Here is a 15870-nt window from a genome sequence, read left to right as displayed (position 1 = left end):
TTTCCTGACTTGAATTCACAGCTGTTTTGAGGTAAATTCCGCAGCTGTGACCAGAAACTGGATGACCTTGTTAGTAGGACAGCCACAAAGTAGCCACAAAGTTTGGTTTTGATTATAACGTCTGTTTTTCTTCTTCTTGAAGTCTGTTCCTTAAAATTTGATGTGCTCATGTAATTGCAATGTAGTTCACTGCCCTGCTTTACCTCCGGTGAAGGGAGTTTGAGACTTCGCAGAGAAGAAGAGAAAGAGAGCAAGAGAGACGGACTGACAGACAGACACAGAAGCCCATAGTATGGAAAAATAAATGATATCACCGATGGGCTTTTCTGTCAGTGTATATGAGTTATTGAATGCTTAGGCAGAAGTATTACACATTTTTTCTAACCCTTATCCCCCATAAAACTCAACAACTAAAAAGATAACCTGCCTGTAGTTTATTAGTGGTCTTACATGCATTCGTCTTTTTCTTTTTTTCCTTTTCTACTTTGTTTAAAAAAAAAAGAAGTCTGTAACAGAAATACAAATCAGATTCCTTCCAGTGGTGTAGATTTTCATTTCTCAGTAGGTAGGTAGAAGAAAAAGATTCATAATTCACTTACACTTCTATGAAGCCAAGATTTTTTGGAAGTGACTGGTGTTTTGGAAAATGTGAACAATTGGGGCAGGCATCTTGCGTTCTTCTGGCATCTGGATTTTGGAAGTGTTGAGCACCCCTTGTGTGAAATGCAGCCCCTTCAAGGTATCGTAAAATAAACATAACACAAATTGAGGCCCCTGAAACCACTCATCGCTTTCCTGGTTGTTTGTTTTAGTTGTTCTGGACTCTCAAAATGATTGCTTTCAGGTATTGTTCACTGCCTCTGGGCATGAATTTTAGACAGTTACTGGGTGACACCGGTGCCATCTTGGAGCACATTTCTAAGCACACATGGCTGGATCGTCTGGGCATGGCCAGGTGGTGCCTCTGCCCACCCTTCCTGCTGATGCTGGCCTCCTGGCTAGAAAGCAACGTGAGCTTGGTGGGGCCAGCAAGAGAGCATATGGCTGCTGGTCAAGGCAGAGGGATGCTATGGGGTCTGAGGGGGGCTCTGGGCTACAGGGATTCTTCACGCATCCTATATTCAAGAGTTATTTAACAAAGTGCATTCAAAACTTTGGGAAGAAGGGCAGGAATCCAGGTCTCCCCTTCCCAACGGAGCACTCCATGCCAGCAATGTTGAGAGCTTTGATTTCTTTTTCTTCTTTTTGGCCCATAACATTAACTTTATTGTTGAGCAGCCTGAATGGTTTCTGAAAGGCAGTGAAAGACCTGCCACCTTCTGTTCTCTTCAGATCCTTCTGATCTTTTCAGATCAGAAAAATCATTCAGGCTACCCTGTGACAGCATCTTGCATGCGAGTGACGTTAAACCCAGCCAGGTCATCTTGCCTTATGAAGAGCTCTCCAGAAACAGCTGGAGAGAATTATTTGAAGGCAGATATCTGAGCTATTTAAGAAATCATCCTGGTGGCTGAACCGTTGTCACCATTTCTGAGTACTCCCCTTAGCTATGCTGGCTATTCCTCTGCTCCCTCACAATCTCCTTTTCATTTTAGTCTGAGATGTTTGAAGTTTGGAGGTAGAGGGAATGAAGTGCCAGTTGCCAGGCTCCCTAGGAAAATCCTAGTACCTCAGACTCAACCCTTGCTGCTGAGCACAGGGCAAAAGACAGATGGTAAAAAATTAAGGATTCCTCCTTTCCATAGCACATCTGTCCAGCTGTGTCTTAATGCATCTGCTGTTGGTGTCGTTGTTTTCCAGTAGGAGCCACTAGCTAAGATGTTGTCGGTCTCCTCTACTGTACTCTAGAAGTTTGCTTGCTTGCATGTTGAACAGAAGTTGGCAATGCCTGGCTTAGCATCCTCCTTCTGGAGGTTCATATGGTGTTAAAGGAGATGTAGATAAAGAGGACATCTCTATGAGGTAAAATCTGTCCTTTTGATGGAAGCCATTTTTATTTATATAGGGAGGGGAATAACAAATATACTTATTTAACATTTAAGCACTTACACTGTACTGATGTGAGACGCGTCGCTGCAGGTCAGTGAAACTAGCGTCTGTATTTGTTAGATCTGCTTTTGTCCTTTGGTTAGAAAGGTATTTTGCCTTTGGGGAAGCATCATCACTTTTTGTGTTGCTCTACGTTGGGTAGAGAATGTGAAGGAGAGATGCTTGACCAAAACCACCTTATTCATACAGCAGTCTTGTCCCATCTTTGGAGGGACTGAGTGGAGAATATTGCCATACTCCAGTAAATATAAATGAACTGCATTAAGTGCAAGTTGTACGTATATATCTTGAGGCTCCTACGGTCTGTTTCCTACTCGGGACCAAAGGTTCCTCTTCAGTATCCAAGTTCCTGAGTCTCTTGTCAGTGGCACATAAACACCCTCCTACTGAGGTAAAAGTATATTCAGATGACAGCCGTTCTTTCCAGCCCCTCCTGAACTGTTTGGGAGGCATCTCCTGTACTCTTGCTTTGGATAGGTTAAAAAATTAATGTTGGATGCAGACACTGGTGTAACTGTAGTCACAGAGCAGTGCTGGGCAGGATCTACACCTCTGAGCTGAGGTCTTAAATCAATCATGTCTTATGGCTGAATCGCAAGTTTGTCTTTTTACCATGTAGGATCTGAAGAATATTACCAAAGTTTTGAACCTGGAGTTGCAAAGCCAGGCGGTGTTGTGCATGCTTAAACACCTAGACAGGGAAAAAACCAACCTGTATTGCCAAGGGTGCTATGTGCTTGGAGCTCCCAGTGAAATCCATCCACTTTTTTTTCCCTTTTAAACTGATTCAGCTGAAGGGTGAACATGTCCTAGGCGTTTACCACTCACAGAGAAATAAAATACTTCATCCAAATTGTTTCTACGTTGTGTTTGTTGATCTCGGTGAATTTGATAGCATCTTCAGGATGGTGTTGTCCAGTGTTTGAAGTACGTGAGATGAACTCCCAGTGTATATATGGAAGCAAAAAATGCCGGGGTGTAGTAAGGAAGCATTGTTTCAGCCTCGTGTACGACATTGTAATCGTATGTTTTTTAATGAACAGACCAGAGTAGTTACACTTAGTAATGTTTGTTCACTAAAAAGGAAAAGGGGTGTTAAATCATTGTGTTCTTTGATGAATGGCTTGTACACTGAAGAATAAATTGAACAAACTGGCATAGAGCTCAGTGAACATGAAATCAGCTATTAGAAGAAAGCTTGTGAACAAATTCTGAGCCTGATATGCATCTTTTGATTAATGTCCTATCAATCATCCATAGTGGCTACCTTAGCTAAGTCGTGCTGTAATCATTCATGCTTGCTTACAGGAACACTAGCAGGGACTATAGAGCTGCAATAACTGAATATTATTACTGATTTCTCCCTAACTCTTGCTGTGAACAATTACTGTTTTCACTACATTTCTGCTTCCCTTTATTAAAAAGAATACAATGCAAAATGAAAAGAGAGTTCCTCAAAGACCAGTAAAATTCTCCCAGGGTATTCTTAATGATATTCTGTCCTAAATGGGCAAACTATTGTAATGCAGAGTTCTCACCAGGAATAATGGTAATGTAATCACATTGAAGCTGTCTCTTCATGGATTGTAGTCAAACAGACAAAATGTATAGTCAGATTAATGAACACAGAATTATTACTTAAAATGGCTGAAATTATTTTAGCTCTTTTTGTATCACAGTATTTTCGGTTAATGCACTTAACAGCAACAGCAGTTAAGACTCCAGACTGTAAATTTGGATTAAATTTACCCTTTTGACATTACAAGAAGCTGTGATTCTTAAAAGGTATTACGGTTGCACCCCTCTCTTTTAAGACCTAGTGTTTTAAATTTGTATGGCTCTCTTGAACTGTGGTTGTTTGGTGTTTTTTTTTTAAGAAAAAGGAAAAATCAATACATGTTTTCTTTTTTTTTCCCCCTGTGATTGTAAGTCATTGGCAAATGTTTACAGGAGAATCTTATATTCCTGTGTGTGAAGATTTAGTTCCACACCATTTATTTCTTGAGTGTGACACAAAGAATGCTTTGGCACTACCCACAAAATAGGTCCTTAGATGGCAGTGTAATTTCCTCCAAAGTCACTGTAGTCTGGGAAATACGGTGAAGTAATGAAGTGATGACAGGTATTAACATGCATAATGGGCTTTAATAGACATTTAATGTTGTTTAACTGGAAGAAGGAGAAGTGCTTTCCCATTGGAATATTTCTACATTGAAACTCATTGATCACCAATTTCAGAGGGGAAAGGTTAATCCATCAGTTTCTGTAACCAAACGGCACTGATGGAAATTCTTTAGGTGACATTCTGGATGAACTGAGCTTTCCATCTTTGCAAACAAATGAGTGATATGACAAGCATGGTGTTCAGAACACATTTAACCAATTGATTTTCTCTCCTCTTGTAATAAGATCTAGAGACATATGAAAGAGCGTAGCATGAGCCAAGATTAAAGGGACTGCTTCATACACGCGAACATAGGGGAAGTGCATTATCAATAAAAGTACTATAAAGCATGTGGGCACCCATTCTTTTTCTTTATATAAAGTTTGTTATTGCAATAAATAGCTGTTATTGAACTGCTTGCCTTTTATTTCACTTTTTCTGAATTTTATTTTGGTTGGCTTTCTGTGGTTTCCTGGTAAATGTTAGGAAAAAATGTTATGTTTTGTTATGGTATCGTTTTTACACTCACTAGTAAATCCAGGCCAACTCTGGATTTAAAATCAAAATTTATCATCCTTTGGGGCATGAAGAAAGATAGGAGGGGGAGGGACCTGAATTCAGTTAATGTAAATATATCAAGTATATTTTAAGGTTTAATCTGTATGGTTCCATACTGTAATGACCCTCATCTTTTTCCTACCTCTTCCCTCCTTTTTCTCCCAAATTCAGCCCTGCTCTGAGTTTCACATACCCTCCTACGCCGGTATCCCTCCAGCAAATGCATCAGCAAATAATAAGTCGTCAGCAAACCCTAGGTTCAGCTTTTGGACACAGCCCTCCACTCATCCATCCTGCTCCAACTTTTCCTACCCAGAGACCTATCCCCGGCATCCCCAGTGTTCTGAACCCTGTCCAGGTCAGCTCTGGACCTTCTGAGTCCACACAGGTGAGAGACAACAAAAGAAACCTTTGCACCCCATTAATTTAAAAATGAAATAAATGAAACAAATGACATTGTCTCGATGGCAATTAATCACCACTGTCACCGAGACCCTTCGATAACAGTTTTCTTGCAGCTATAGTATTTGCAGTCCCTTTATTATAAATCACAGGAGTGTATGCAAGGTTCCTGATTGGTAGCGTGCTTTTTAGTCCTCATAAATATTTCAGTGTGCTGCAGCAGCTTCTCATTCCAAACTGTCTCTCTTGGATCTTACACTGGAACTTAATAGAGGTGGGGAGTAAGAAAAGGGGGAAAACCACGTGTAAAACAAACATTTTAAGGATTAGCAGCTTCACCTCCAAATCCGGCTGACTGTAATGTACGCGGTGTCGTGTTCTGCCCTCCTGACATAGGTGTGAGTAACTCGAAGTGGGTAACGCAGCCCGTGAGCAACGGAGGAACTCAAAGATATTGCAGAGGTCTGAAGGCTTTTTTCTCTGATATGTGCAAAATTGGACTTGCTGGGTTTGAATTAATCATTTCAGTAAACCAAAGTGTATTCTCAAAAGCTGGAGATGTGCAGCAGCAAATCAGGCCCATAACGTGGAGTTCATCACAGTTCGTGGTTTGCCTGTTATTAACTAGTGCTGTTTGTTTCCAGATGACCTGGGATAGGTTATTTATCAGTCTGGGAGCTGTTTATCTCCTGGCTAGCTTTTACAAATGTAGAAGCAGAACATACTGCTGTAGGAAGCATATTGATTTTTTGTGGGGTCCATGCAAGTTCAGATATCTCTAAAAGATCTCTGGATTCCTACAAGATCCATTTGCAGGTGTAGATAATGGTGTTCAGTCTAGCACAGCAAGAGAAAAACAAGATTCTGGCCTGTTTATGTCAGCAGCAGTTTTGCTGTTGACTTGGGAGAATCCAGGACTTCATCTAGGATTTTTTGGCTGAATGTCTGCTAGTGTTCAGTTTTTCTTCCTATCCACCATTATAATGGGAAATGCAGTAAAAGAGCTGAGATTTTGTGTGGGGTGTTAAGTGCAAAACCTTTCCTCCAAGTGTGAAAAAAGAAATCTCTCTCTTGTGCTCATTTGAATGAGTGTGCAGTGATTTTGCTTTTTAAAATTGTCTTTCTGAGGTTGTCGTTATGTGGAAAATCACGTTTTCCCTACCCACCCCTGGCCTGACAAAACCAGCACTGGTTTGTAGCAAGGAATTACTTCAAACGCCCTCCTCCCTGTTCCCTCCCTTACAAGGTTGAGTGATGCAGCTCTTCCACAAGTTAATGCTATGTAATTGAAGCACAATGTAATTGCATATCCAATATAATTAACAGTGTAGCTTCTCCAAATAAAGTTGCTGAGCAGATGCTGCATATTTTTGTTTGGAGCTACATGTTTATCACGGTCTAATTTTGTCTTCTTTTGGGGGGGAAAAAAAACCCCTGCCGGCAGCAGAATAAACCCACAAGTGAATCTGCAGTGAGCAGCACTGGAGATCCAATGCACAACAAGCGCTCCAAGATAAAGCCCGACGAGGAGCTCCCCAGCCCGGGAGCAGGAAGCGTGCAGGTATGGTGGTCAGGTTGCAGTCCTAAGCTTTTCATCTCGCTGCTGGAGGGAAAATGCACCTTGTCTGTAGCACGTGTTTTCAGGCTTTCTGCCCTCGTATGGCCCTTCGTCTCATGCACTCATGCCTCAGGGCAGCAAGGGTTAAGCGTGGGCAGTGAGGGGCTGCTGGGTTGCAGGGCTGTGTTGCAGGAGGAGGGCAGAGAGGAAGGAGGCTGATGGAGAGACGCCTCTGATCAGTCAGAGAGTGCTCAACCCTCTGTTCGCTCTGGAAAAGTGAACCAGAGACATTCAGGTCTTTATCGAGGACGTGTTTTCTGTTCAGCCCAGAATATTTACGCCACATTGACTTTTACCAGTTCTTAGCGCAGTACTGCGTTGAGGCCTCAGTGTCAGGCTTCAGTCTCGTTTGCTGTACTTTCTATACCAGTTGATGCCACTGGTTTTAGTAGAGCGACTCCTGATTTACAGTGGCTCGGGAGAGACGAGGATCAGAGCCTCGATCTTGTGAGTGAATCCGTGAAACCAAAGCAGAAGTCCGACTAAATCCTTCAGCAGGTTTGAAACGGAAAAATAGCGCGAGTGCTTAATCTGAACCAGATGTTTACGCTAACAGTTGACCCTTACCCTGAGCACGTAACAAGGTGGGGAGAATGAGGCACCTTGAGGAACTGAAGGTGGAAAGTCAAAACGCAAAATTGAATACTCTCTCCCCTGCTCACCCCTTTCATGTACAGGTAATGGGCAAGATAAGTAGCCTGAAAATTACCAGCCTGCTCTTGGAAAGGTTTCCGTGTGCAAAACTGTCAGTGGATTAACAATGAAAACTCACTTGGGATTACTGGTGATCTGGTTTGTGTCTAACCATAGTACTAAAGTCAAATTCCAATTAATGCAACTATATTGAATAGTGCCTTTTTCACTAGTGGTGTCACTGAATAATAAGGAGCGAGTGTACAGATAAAGAGCTGGTTAATATGGGAGAGGGAAGCCAAGCCTTTATGATTTGCTTTGAATTGAAATGTAAAGGGATTTTTTTTTGGAAATTCGCTCAAGTGAGTACTGCTGGGGAGGAAAAATTTATTTTACACACATAGTCTGCATATGGCTCTTGGCTTTCCAGGCCTGTTTTGGGCTTCTGTATTTTGTAGAACAGAGCAATAGAGTGAACTGAGAGTAAAATAATCTACACACCCACCCCCATCTTTCTTTGAATGCTGAAATAATTCACTTTTCTTCCCCCTCAGTTTCAGAATTTCCTCTCTCCTGCTCACCCGTTTTTTTCCTCTCTCCAGGAACAGCCAGAAGGAATGACCCTGGTAAAAGAGGAAGGGGACAAAGATGAAAGCAAACAGGAGCCTGAAGTGGTCTACGAGACAAACTGCCACTGGGAAGGCTGTTCCCGGGAGTTTGACACACAGGAACAGCTAGTGCATGTAAGTTAATGGTATTCAGGAACTGGGTTTTAAAACTACGTGACCTTTTTCATGGGGGTCAGGTTCTCTGACCCTGTGCTGAGTCAAGTTTCTTAGCTAACAGCGCTGCAAACTGGAGAGGGGTTTATGAGTTTCTGAGAATAAAGAAAACTCGGAGCCACAGTGCTTGACCTGTTCAGTCAGCTAAAGCTTAGTGTAAAATTCAATAAAGTCTTCAATAGAGATTGTAATGGCTCTGATCCTGTAAGCCAGCAAACGCTATTTTGAGTTAGAGACTTTGATAGTTATTGAGTAATAGTAAGCTGGACATGAATTATTATTAACCTTTAGCCAAGTTTGATTTTTTCTCCCAAAAGGGACTGTAACAGGAGAAGTGGGCAAGGGGAATTCTTCCCCTTCCCTAAGGGGGGTTTTGGTGTCACTTTGCTGTTGTGTGTAAACTGAAGTGGATTATTTGGCTAAATACACGGAGTTATTTCAGTCTTCTTAGCAAAAGCGAACTGTAGGGTCTTATTTAGGCCACGATCAAATATTAGTCGTATCTGCCTTGTTTTTTCTTCCTCTCTAACATTTTTCCAAAATAAGGGATTTTTTACTATTTTGTAGTATTGTAAGCTAGCAAATGAACGATCAAAATCTAAAATATAACCTGGCAAGTATATTCCCCCCACATTTCCAACTTCCTTAGCTAGCAACACCTCTCTTAATTACCAACATCGTAGAACATATCTAAATACTCCGAAAGAAAAGGAATTCCTAGTACAGATTAGAGAGGAACATCTTCAGCAGATGGTCAGTGTGTCAGAATCGTATTTATTGTAGAAAACTGTTTAACACTTTGCCAGAGATCATGCAAAACCTATTGCATAATGTGGGCAATGCTCCTGAAGTAACTGTTGAAAAGTGTACTTTTTCACCCAAAATAAGTAAAAAAACCCACCATATATTTCCAAATGCTATGCAAAGTGGTAAACTGGTGCTGCAAAGCTGACTTTAGTAAAGCAATGCCAGCTTTTACTTCCTGGAGTGTGAGACCTCTTGGTGTTACAGTTATTTATCAAGATGTATTTTTAGTTTCTTGTTATTATTACGTAGTAGAAGTAACAGTAACAATAGCAATAATAATAAATGAAAGACCACCACAAACTAAAATAATGGCAAAAATTTGACATTTTGTAAAGAATTCTTTGGGCACATTTTGCACAAAAAATACCCTGACATTTTAATAGGCAAAGGTGAACTGTGAGGAGAGACTCTTTCAGTGTCATAATGTCTTTTTGGGAAAAAAATGCCATATGAATGGCTGCTGCAAAGGGTTGGGCACATTTAAAAGATCAAGTGTCGGTCTTGCAATTGATTCCATGCAAACAGACTGATTGACATCATCTGGGGCTCTGCACAGGCACAGTCTTTATATTTGCTAATAATTGTAGGGCTGAAGCTTTATGATGCTTGGCAAACCTTTCTCAATATTCAGAAATGATCCTAGTGATGATAATAAATAATTTACACCAAAATATATGAAATAGAAGAGAAATTCTGAATAAAAGCGCTCTGATAATGGAAAAAAGGAAGAGGGTTTTTTGAGGTTTCAGACATCAAATTTAATTGAATTCCACTGTGCCTGTTAGCTAGTAGCTAATGTTTTGTAGTTTCAGGTGAATTAAATTGACAGTGTGATAGTTTGGTTGTGTTTTGGTTTTTTTTAAGTGAATTTGTTGTTTCTGGTGTGATTTTTGTAGTGAATCTGACTGTACTACAAGGGTTACTTCTGAAAACAGTGTATTTCTTATGTTTCTGCACGATGGCAACATCCGAAATGGGTTTCTCTAGGCATAAAGAAGGCAGATAAAAAATGTTTCTGTGATACAGGGAGCTCTTTTTGGCAGGGCTCAGGATTCAGATACGTTATGATGGCATTTAAGATTATGAGGTGCAAGTCCTGACTTGATACTCTGAAGACAATAAAATCATCATCATCATCGCAACCATCATATTCAAGTAGCTCAAATCATGCTGTAAGAGTCAGCGTGACTCGGTGATGGAGCCCTGGTTGTGATTTCTTTCGCTGCTCCGACAGAGCCCTGCTGTGGGGACTTGAGCGAGTTATTTCTGTCCAGAATTGCAAAGGGCTTTAGACATCTAACTCTGTCTGAAAGGCTGGCCCTTCACCCCAGTCTGTCTCTCCCACATTTTGTCTGCCCTTGATTGCCACAGCTGTCTGATGTACAGCTGCAGCAACTAGGGAAATGAAGTTCGGGTCTCGGTAGGGCTTCACAGGGAGGGCAGTCCTGGTTTGGCTTAGGTGTGTGACTCTAGCAGAAAGCGTTCAGTCCCTGAGCAGCAGTTCGGTCCTTGAAAATCTCCCCACTGATGTGGCTCATGGATGCCTCCTACCCAAATACTGATGGGTAAATCCGAGTAGATGCAAATTGCCGTAACCGCGCTTACCTCAATGTCTTTGCGCTGAGTGTGTTCCTGACTTGGTGTGTGCCTGCGTGCACCTGAACTAGGCACAGAGTATGTGAGTGGCCTGAGTACATCCTTTATGCAGAAATATTTACACTGCAATAGCAGCTGGAGGCCTCGTCAAGCCCAGCATCCCATGGTGCTAGACGCTGCTCAAACGCAAGAAAGGAATCACCCTGATGTGGACACGAGGTCTTCACCCTGTGCCTCCGGGGCCATGTACATCAGGCTGTTTGATGCTCTCTGGAGCTTGTGTACAGATAGGACTGTAGCTAGGATTGCGCTATTAACTCTGAAATCTTGCAGCAGAGTTCTGTCACATTGCCTCTCCTGGCTGCACGCGCTGCTGCTCTGCAGGTGATTCCCAACCCGCTGGCAGGCTCAGCAGAGCCTCAATTGCTCCAGCCCAGCTTGAAGGGGGTTTTGAAGTACGATGATGAACTGCCATCTGGGACATCAAAAGTACAGATAACCATCCAGTTTTGTTGACTCTGCTGTGGGGTAGTAATCATCAAGGCAGGGGCAACTGGCATAGATAAAGGCAATAAAGGTTAAAATTGCCCTAGCAAGATTCATCCAGATAACATCTGCTGGCTTCCCTATGTTCCCCGGTACTCAGAAAGGATGATTAGCCTGAGCAGAGAGCTACAGTTACATGTTCGCAAGTTGGGTGGGTATGATACAGTTTAGAGGAACTGCAGTGCTTAGGGAAAAGACGGAAGCATGTTTCTAGCTATTTGTTTTGTTTCCTAAAGGTTTAGGCACCTCAGTGTGAATTCTAGTCGCACCAAGTTGAGCAGAGCTCAGGAGAGCTTTTCCACAAGACACAATGCACACAGTTCACATTCTAGATGTCATTACTCCCATCATGTATAGGGTGTATACACAAGCATGTATGCATGTGTTTCGAAAGAGGCAAATATAAATTTGTGTATATTCTGCGCTTTCTGTCACATGAGGATAGCTTTATTATCTTTTGGAGAATGATGGGACCCGATTTACTTTGAAATCAACAGTTGGGTGAATCAGATTCTAGCAATATCTGCATTACAAAGTGATGGGTGATATGGTATATGTGAAACAGTAAATACAAACATAACTGTATCTGAATATGTGGTATAGCTTTAGAGCAGAAATTGCAATTTTGGGCACAATAGTCAGCGTTTGATGGCATTTTTCTGCATTGCTTTCTGTAGCAAAGTCCTCCTGTTATTAGCGTAGAATGTGGGCGCTAGTGAAAGTGTGCTTAGGCCCCAAGAGACATTGTTTTCTGACTGAATTTATGAACAGGACCTGGGCTGCTGTGAATAAATAACTAAAAAGCTACATAAAAGAATTGTTATTGACCCACCCAGAAGGGTCTGACACTGCAATGATTTTGGTGCAGGAGCTCTTATTTTCAAGCGATATGTGCCACTTAGAATTCAGCGTGGTTAAATTTTCATGATACATACACCAAAAGGCAAGGTGTTAAACCATTCAGACGCTCTGCCTTATTTATAGCACCTATCCATCCTTCCCCCCCGCCCCCCCCCCCCTTACAGTTAATAGAAAGATTCATGATTCTTCATGGTTGTCTATCTAGCGTCTGACAGTACCGACTGCCCTGCTAAAGCAAGTCACTATCTATAATTGATATCCTTCTATGGAATAGGGTACTGGCTGCAATTGAAGGGTTTTGCTGAAAGCTCTTAAATCCTGACAAGCTCTGCCCTTGTTCTGATTCAGTCGCCGAGCTGCACTGCTGGGATCCCAGAGTTATTTGAAGTTGGTGCAAAAGGGGTGCCGTGCAGTGCACATTAGCAAATCACAAAGTTGGAGAGCCGCGTTAGAGCCGCCACTGCGTTCGCCTGCCAGGTAGTCTTATTTACAGTGCATCGCACTCCTGAAAAGATTGCTTACGTTACTGTTTGAACATGCGTATTATAGGTTTCCTTCTTTCCCTTCTTCTTAAAAAAAAAAAAAAAGGGATCTTATTTATTTTAAAGCCTCAGTTTGCTGCTGGGGTCTTTATCATTCAGCTGTTTAATTAATTTCTCTGCCCAGCGAGATATTATAATTGGGCTTAGCTGAGCTGAAGTTTGTTTTAAATATGTGATAAATGCACTTGAGCGCCCAGAAGCTAATAAGATATTGTATATTTTTATAAATCTGCTTTTTGTTGCAGTTTGTCTTTTTTTTTTTTTCCCCCAGAAATCAGTTTAAGAATAAAATACTGCAAAAGGGTTAGACACTAAAGATAAAAGTTTGTTTAAGAAAATTATCCTTCAAGGAAATGACTGAAGTTATTGTTAAATATTAATACAATGGCAATCAGAAAAATGCAGTGCTGCCTATTTCTCATCCCCCTTGCTGCGTAGCCTTGATGATAATTATTTTTTATTCAAAAACATGCTTGAAGAACTGTAGCGCAATTTTTTTGTTAGTGTTTTCTCCTTAATTGTACAGCAATAAAATTCTCTCATTGTTGTTACATTTGATTAGATGAGATCAAAAAGCCCCAAACTGACAGCAATGGCTTACATTCAGGATTTCGTTTGCCGAGGTCCTCCTGCCTATTTGTAAAGCCCCGGTGACTGAAGCGCTCCCCCAGCAATTCGTGGGGCAGCAGCTGTAATGCTCCACCGGGCTCCCGCATTGCACCAGAGGAAAGTTTCTTGTGTTTCTCAGGTACCCACGTGTTCTCAAGGTAATTGCGGTGCACTGAGGATACCCAGAAGAACCATTATGTGAAGTTCCCTGACTTGAGTTTCTTAATGTTTTTGCCCTCTGCTCCTACAGAAAAGGGTGGGTTCAGCTCTGACCAACAGAAGTTGGCCAGCCATCCATGGAGACCTACATAAAACCTGGGCCGTGCCCACACCCCGGCCCAGCTCAGGTTTTGCAGCATCTATCGTGATATGAGGTGTGTTAATCAATGATGTGCACCTTGAAACACTTAAGAACATGTCTGATTGAGAGGTGAGGAGCACACCAGTCTCTGAAGGAGTAGACCTCTATGGAGTGCGTCACTTTGGATGTCCAGAAATAAGGAAACTCAAAGTGAATAGACTTGAAAGTCTACCATGATGCCTTTGGCCTGTGTCTTCTTCCTCAGCTCCTCTCCTGTAGGAGAGTGCTAGTTAAGGACTGAAGAGAGCTTCATCTCTCTTCTCTAAAAAAAGATCCAGCTGCATTAGGAGAATAAGCCAGATTAGAGCAGTTCCCCTGAGTAATAGCTGCAGTGGCAGAACTGTAAATGACCCCGAGAGTCGTGTGTTCCCACTGCTTGCAGGAGGAGAAACTGCCCCATGAGCAACCATCCCCGAGCTGACAGGGTGCTACTTGCAGCTGTGTGGGTAGGCATCTATGCCTGAAAGGAGGCAATTACACGCAGCTGCCCCAAAAATGCAGATTACCCACTGTGCGTTAGCAATTTGTCTTCTCTGGGTGCTGGAGATGCCCTTGGCAACCGGTCGTGACGCAGGTGAAGTCTCAGCTACGTGAAGCAAGTCCCTTCACAGTCCCAAAGCGGTGTAATTACACATCCCGGTTTACACCCGTCTCCAAATATGTGCAGGGATTTATTTAATTTTTAATTCTTTGCAGAGGCAGTTTTCAGTGTATTTTCATTATAGTTTTATTTGGTTCTAGTGCGGTAACACAGAGAAGCTTCAGCCTGTTCGCAGGCTCATTGTGCGTGGCAGTGACAGCCACTGCCACGAAAGGTTCAGAGATGTTTCCTTTAAATTGAAAAGAGTAAGGAACAGATAAGAACATGAAATCCATTATAGTAATCATTTTTTTTCCTGGCAAAAGGAGAATGTTTTACGTATTAACAGCAAAGGGGGTTTTGTTGGTGGTTTTATTCTATTTCATCTTATTTTATTTTTTACTCGGTGTCTGGACCCTAATACCTATTTGGAGAAGCAATGCTGTGGACAAAATAAATCATTCTTCACGTGAGACAATCCCCGGGCTTGGGACAACGTGGAGAAGGCAGGGAGTTGTTTTAGAAGCTAGCAAGTGCCACGGAAAGGTTTTTTTCCCAGTTTGTGCATCCCCTCAGTATATTTGATTTTTGTAGCTGTGACAGAACAAGAGGGAGGAGAGAGAGGGAGGAGGGATTATAGGAAATAATCACGAGAAAGATCTGTCCAGAAGTTTTTAGATTTTCAAATCTCCCCCTCACTGCCTGTTTAAAGGCTGAGTTATAATTAAGACACCACCCTATTGTGCTGGATTATAGTTTTAAACTGTGCCAGAATGGTAGCATCGCTTATAGGCCAGCAATTCATTACATGGCACAGGAAAGCTAGTAAGCAGATCTGTGCCCCTAAGTGCGTGTTCATTTTTTCTCTGTTTCCATATGGGTACCTAACACAGACTTGTTTAAATGAAGCAAGTCTTTAACCCCCATCAAAGGTAACCATGTAAGTGCTGTCGGGTTTTTAGGTTAAGTAACCACAGACGGACCTCACTGCTGTTCTGTAGCCTCAGTAGCCCTCGGGGTCTGGCACGGCCCCTGTTTGCCTTCCCAGCACATCTTTGCTCCGCGCCAGCCTCGGTGATGCCCTCTGCCTTCCAGCAGTGTTAAAAGTCAGCATCTCAGAAGAGATCTCATTCACTCTGGGCTTGACCCACAGGCCAGCTGTGCTTTGGCTCAGGTCCTCTTAGGCACTCCGCTACACAAGCGCATCGCAGTTCCTCTACCTGGAGTCTGGCTTTTGATGAATCACAGAGGAGGAGGGGGGAAAAAAAAAAAAAAGTGGGGATTTCTTTTTTTGATAGAGAAAGGTTTACAAAAAAATAAATCCACCCTAATCTGTGAAGTATTAAGAGGGGATTTAGAGAAATGTAATCATTTTTTAATTTTAATTCCTCTGTAATTAGCATTTCTTTCACAGCATTAGGAAGACTTGTTGTTAGACTGCTGCTGCTGCTACGGTTACTGTTCATATCAGTTGCCAAAGTCATTGTCTTTGAATTGGTGTCCCTGAAAGAGGTTGCTAAACTATAACATGTCTTATATAGCGCTTCTTTTTCACTGTTGTGGGTAGGGATGAACAGTGCTCCTCCTATGTCCCAAGGAGTTACTCTAGCCACTTAGATTGAAATCAGAACAAGTGGGCACTTGAGTAGAAAGGGCTCTGCATGGCAGGGAGCAGGGTTTGGCGGCTTCTGTCCCTGTTTTTAATCACAAAGCACTATTTAGGTGGTTTGTGGATATACATACTTGTTTGAAGTGTTTCTTT

General features: G+C 42.1%; 1 protein-coding gene across 3 annotated transcripts in view; it reads left to right on the top strand.

Annotated features, from left to right (window-relative positions):
- Positions 1-15870, top strand: part of GLI3 (GLI family zinc finger 3) — a 213756-nt gene that overhangs the window by 164687 nt on the left and 33199 nt on the right. For 2 of the 3 annotated variants that reach the window (XM_063325607.1, XM_063325608.1), the window contains exons 8-10: positions 4943-5159; positions 6618-6734; positions 8027-8167. In XM_063325607.1, the coding sequence (XP_063181677.1) occupies positions 4943-5159; positions 6618-6734; positions 8027-8167 (475 nt within the window). The remainder of the gene's footprint in view (positions 1-4942; positions 5160-6617; positions 6735-8026; positions 8168-15870) is intronic. The other variant, XM_063325609.1, reaches the window with a different exon arrangement.

This window comes from Chroicocephalus ridibundus, chromosome 2 (genome assembly GCF_963924245.1).
Source record: "Chroicocephalus ridibundus chromosome 2, bChrRid1.1, whole genome shotgun sequence".
Classification (NCBI taxonomy): domain Eukaryota; kingdom Metazoa; phylum Chordata; class Aves; order Charadriiformes; family Laridae; genus Chroicocephalus; species Chroicocephalus ridibundus.
Note: the sequence above shows the minus strand (reverse complement) of the source record. Positions and strands in the feature narration are given on the sequence as shown.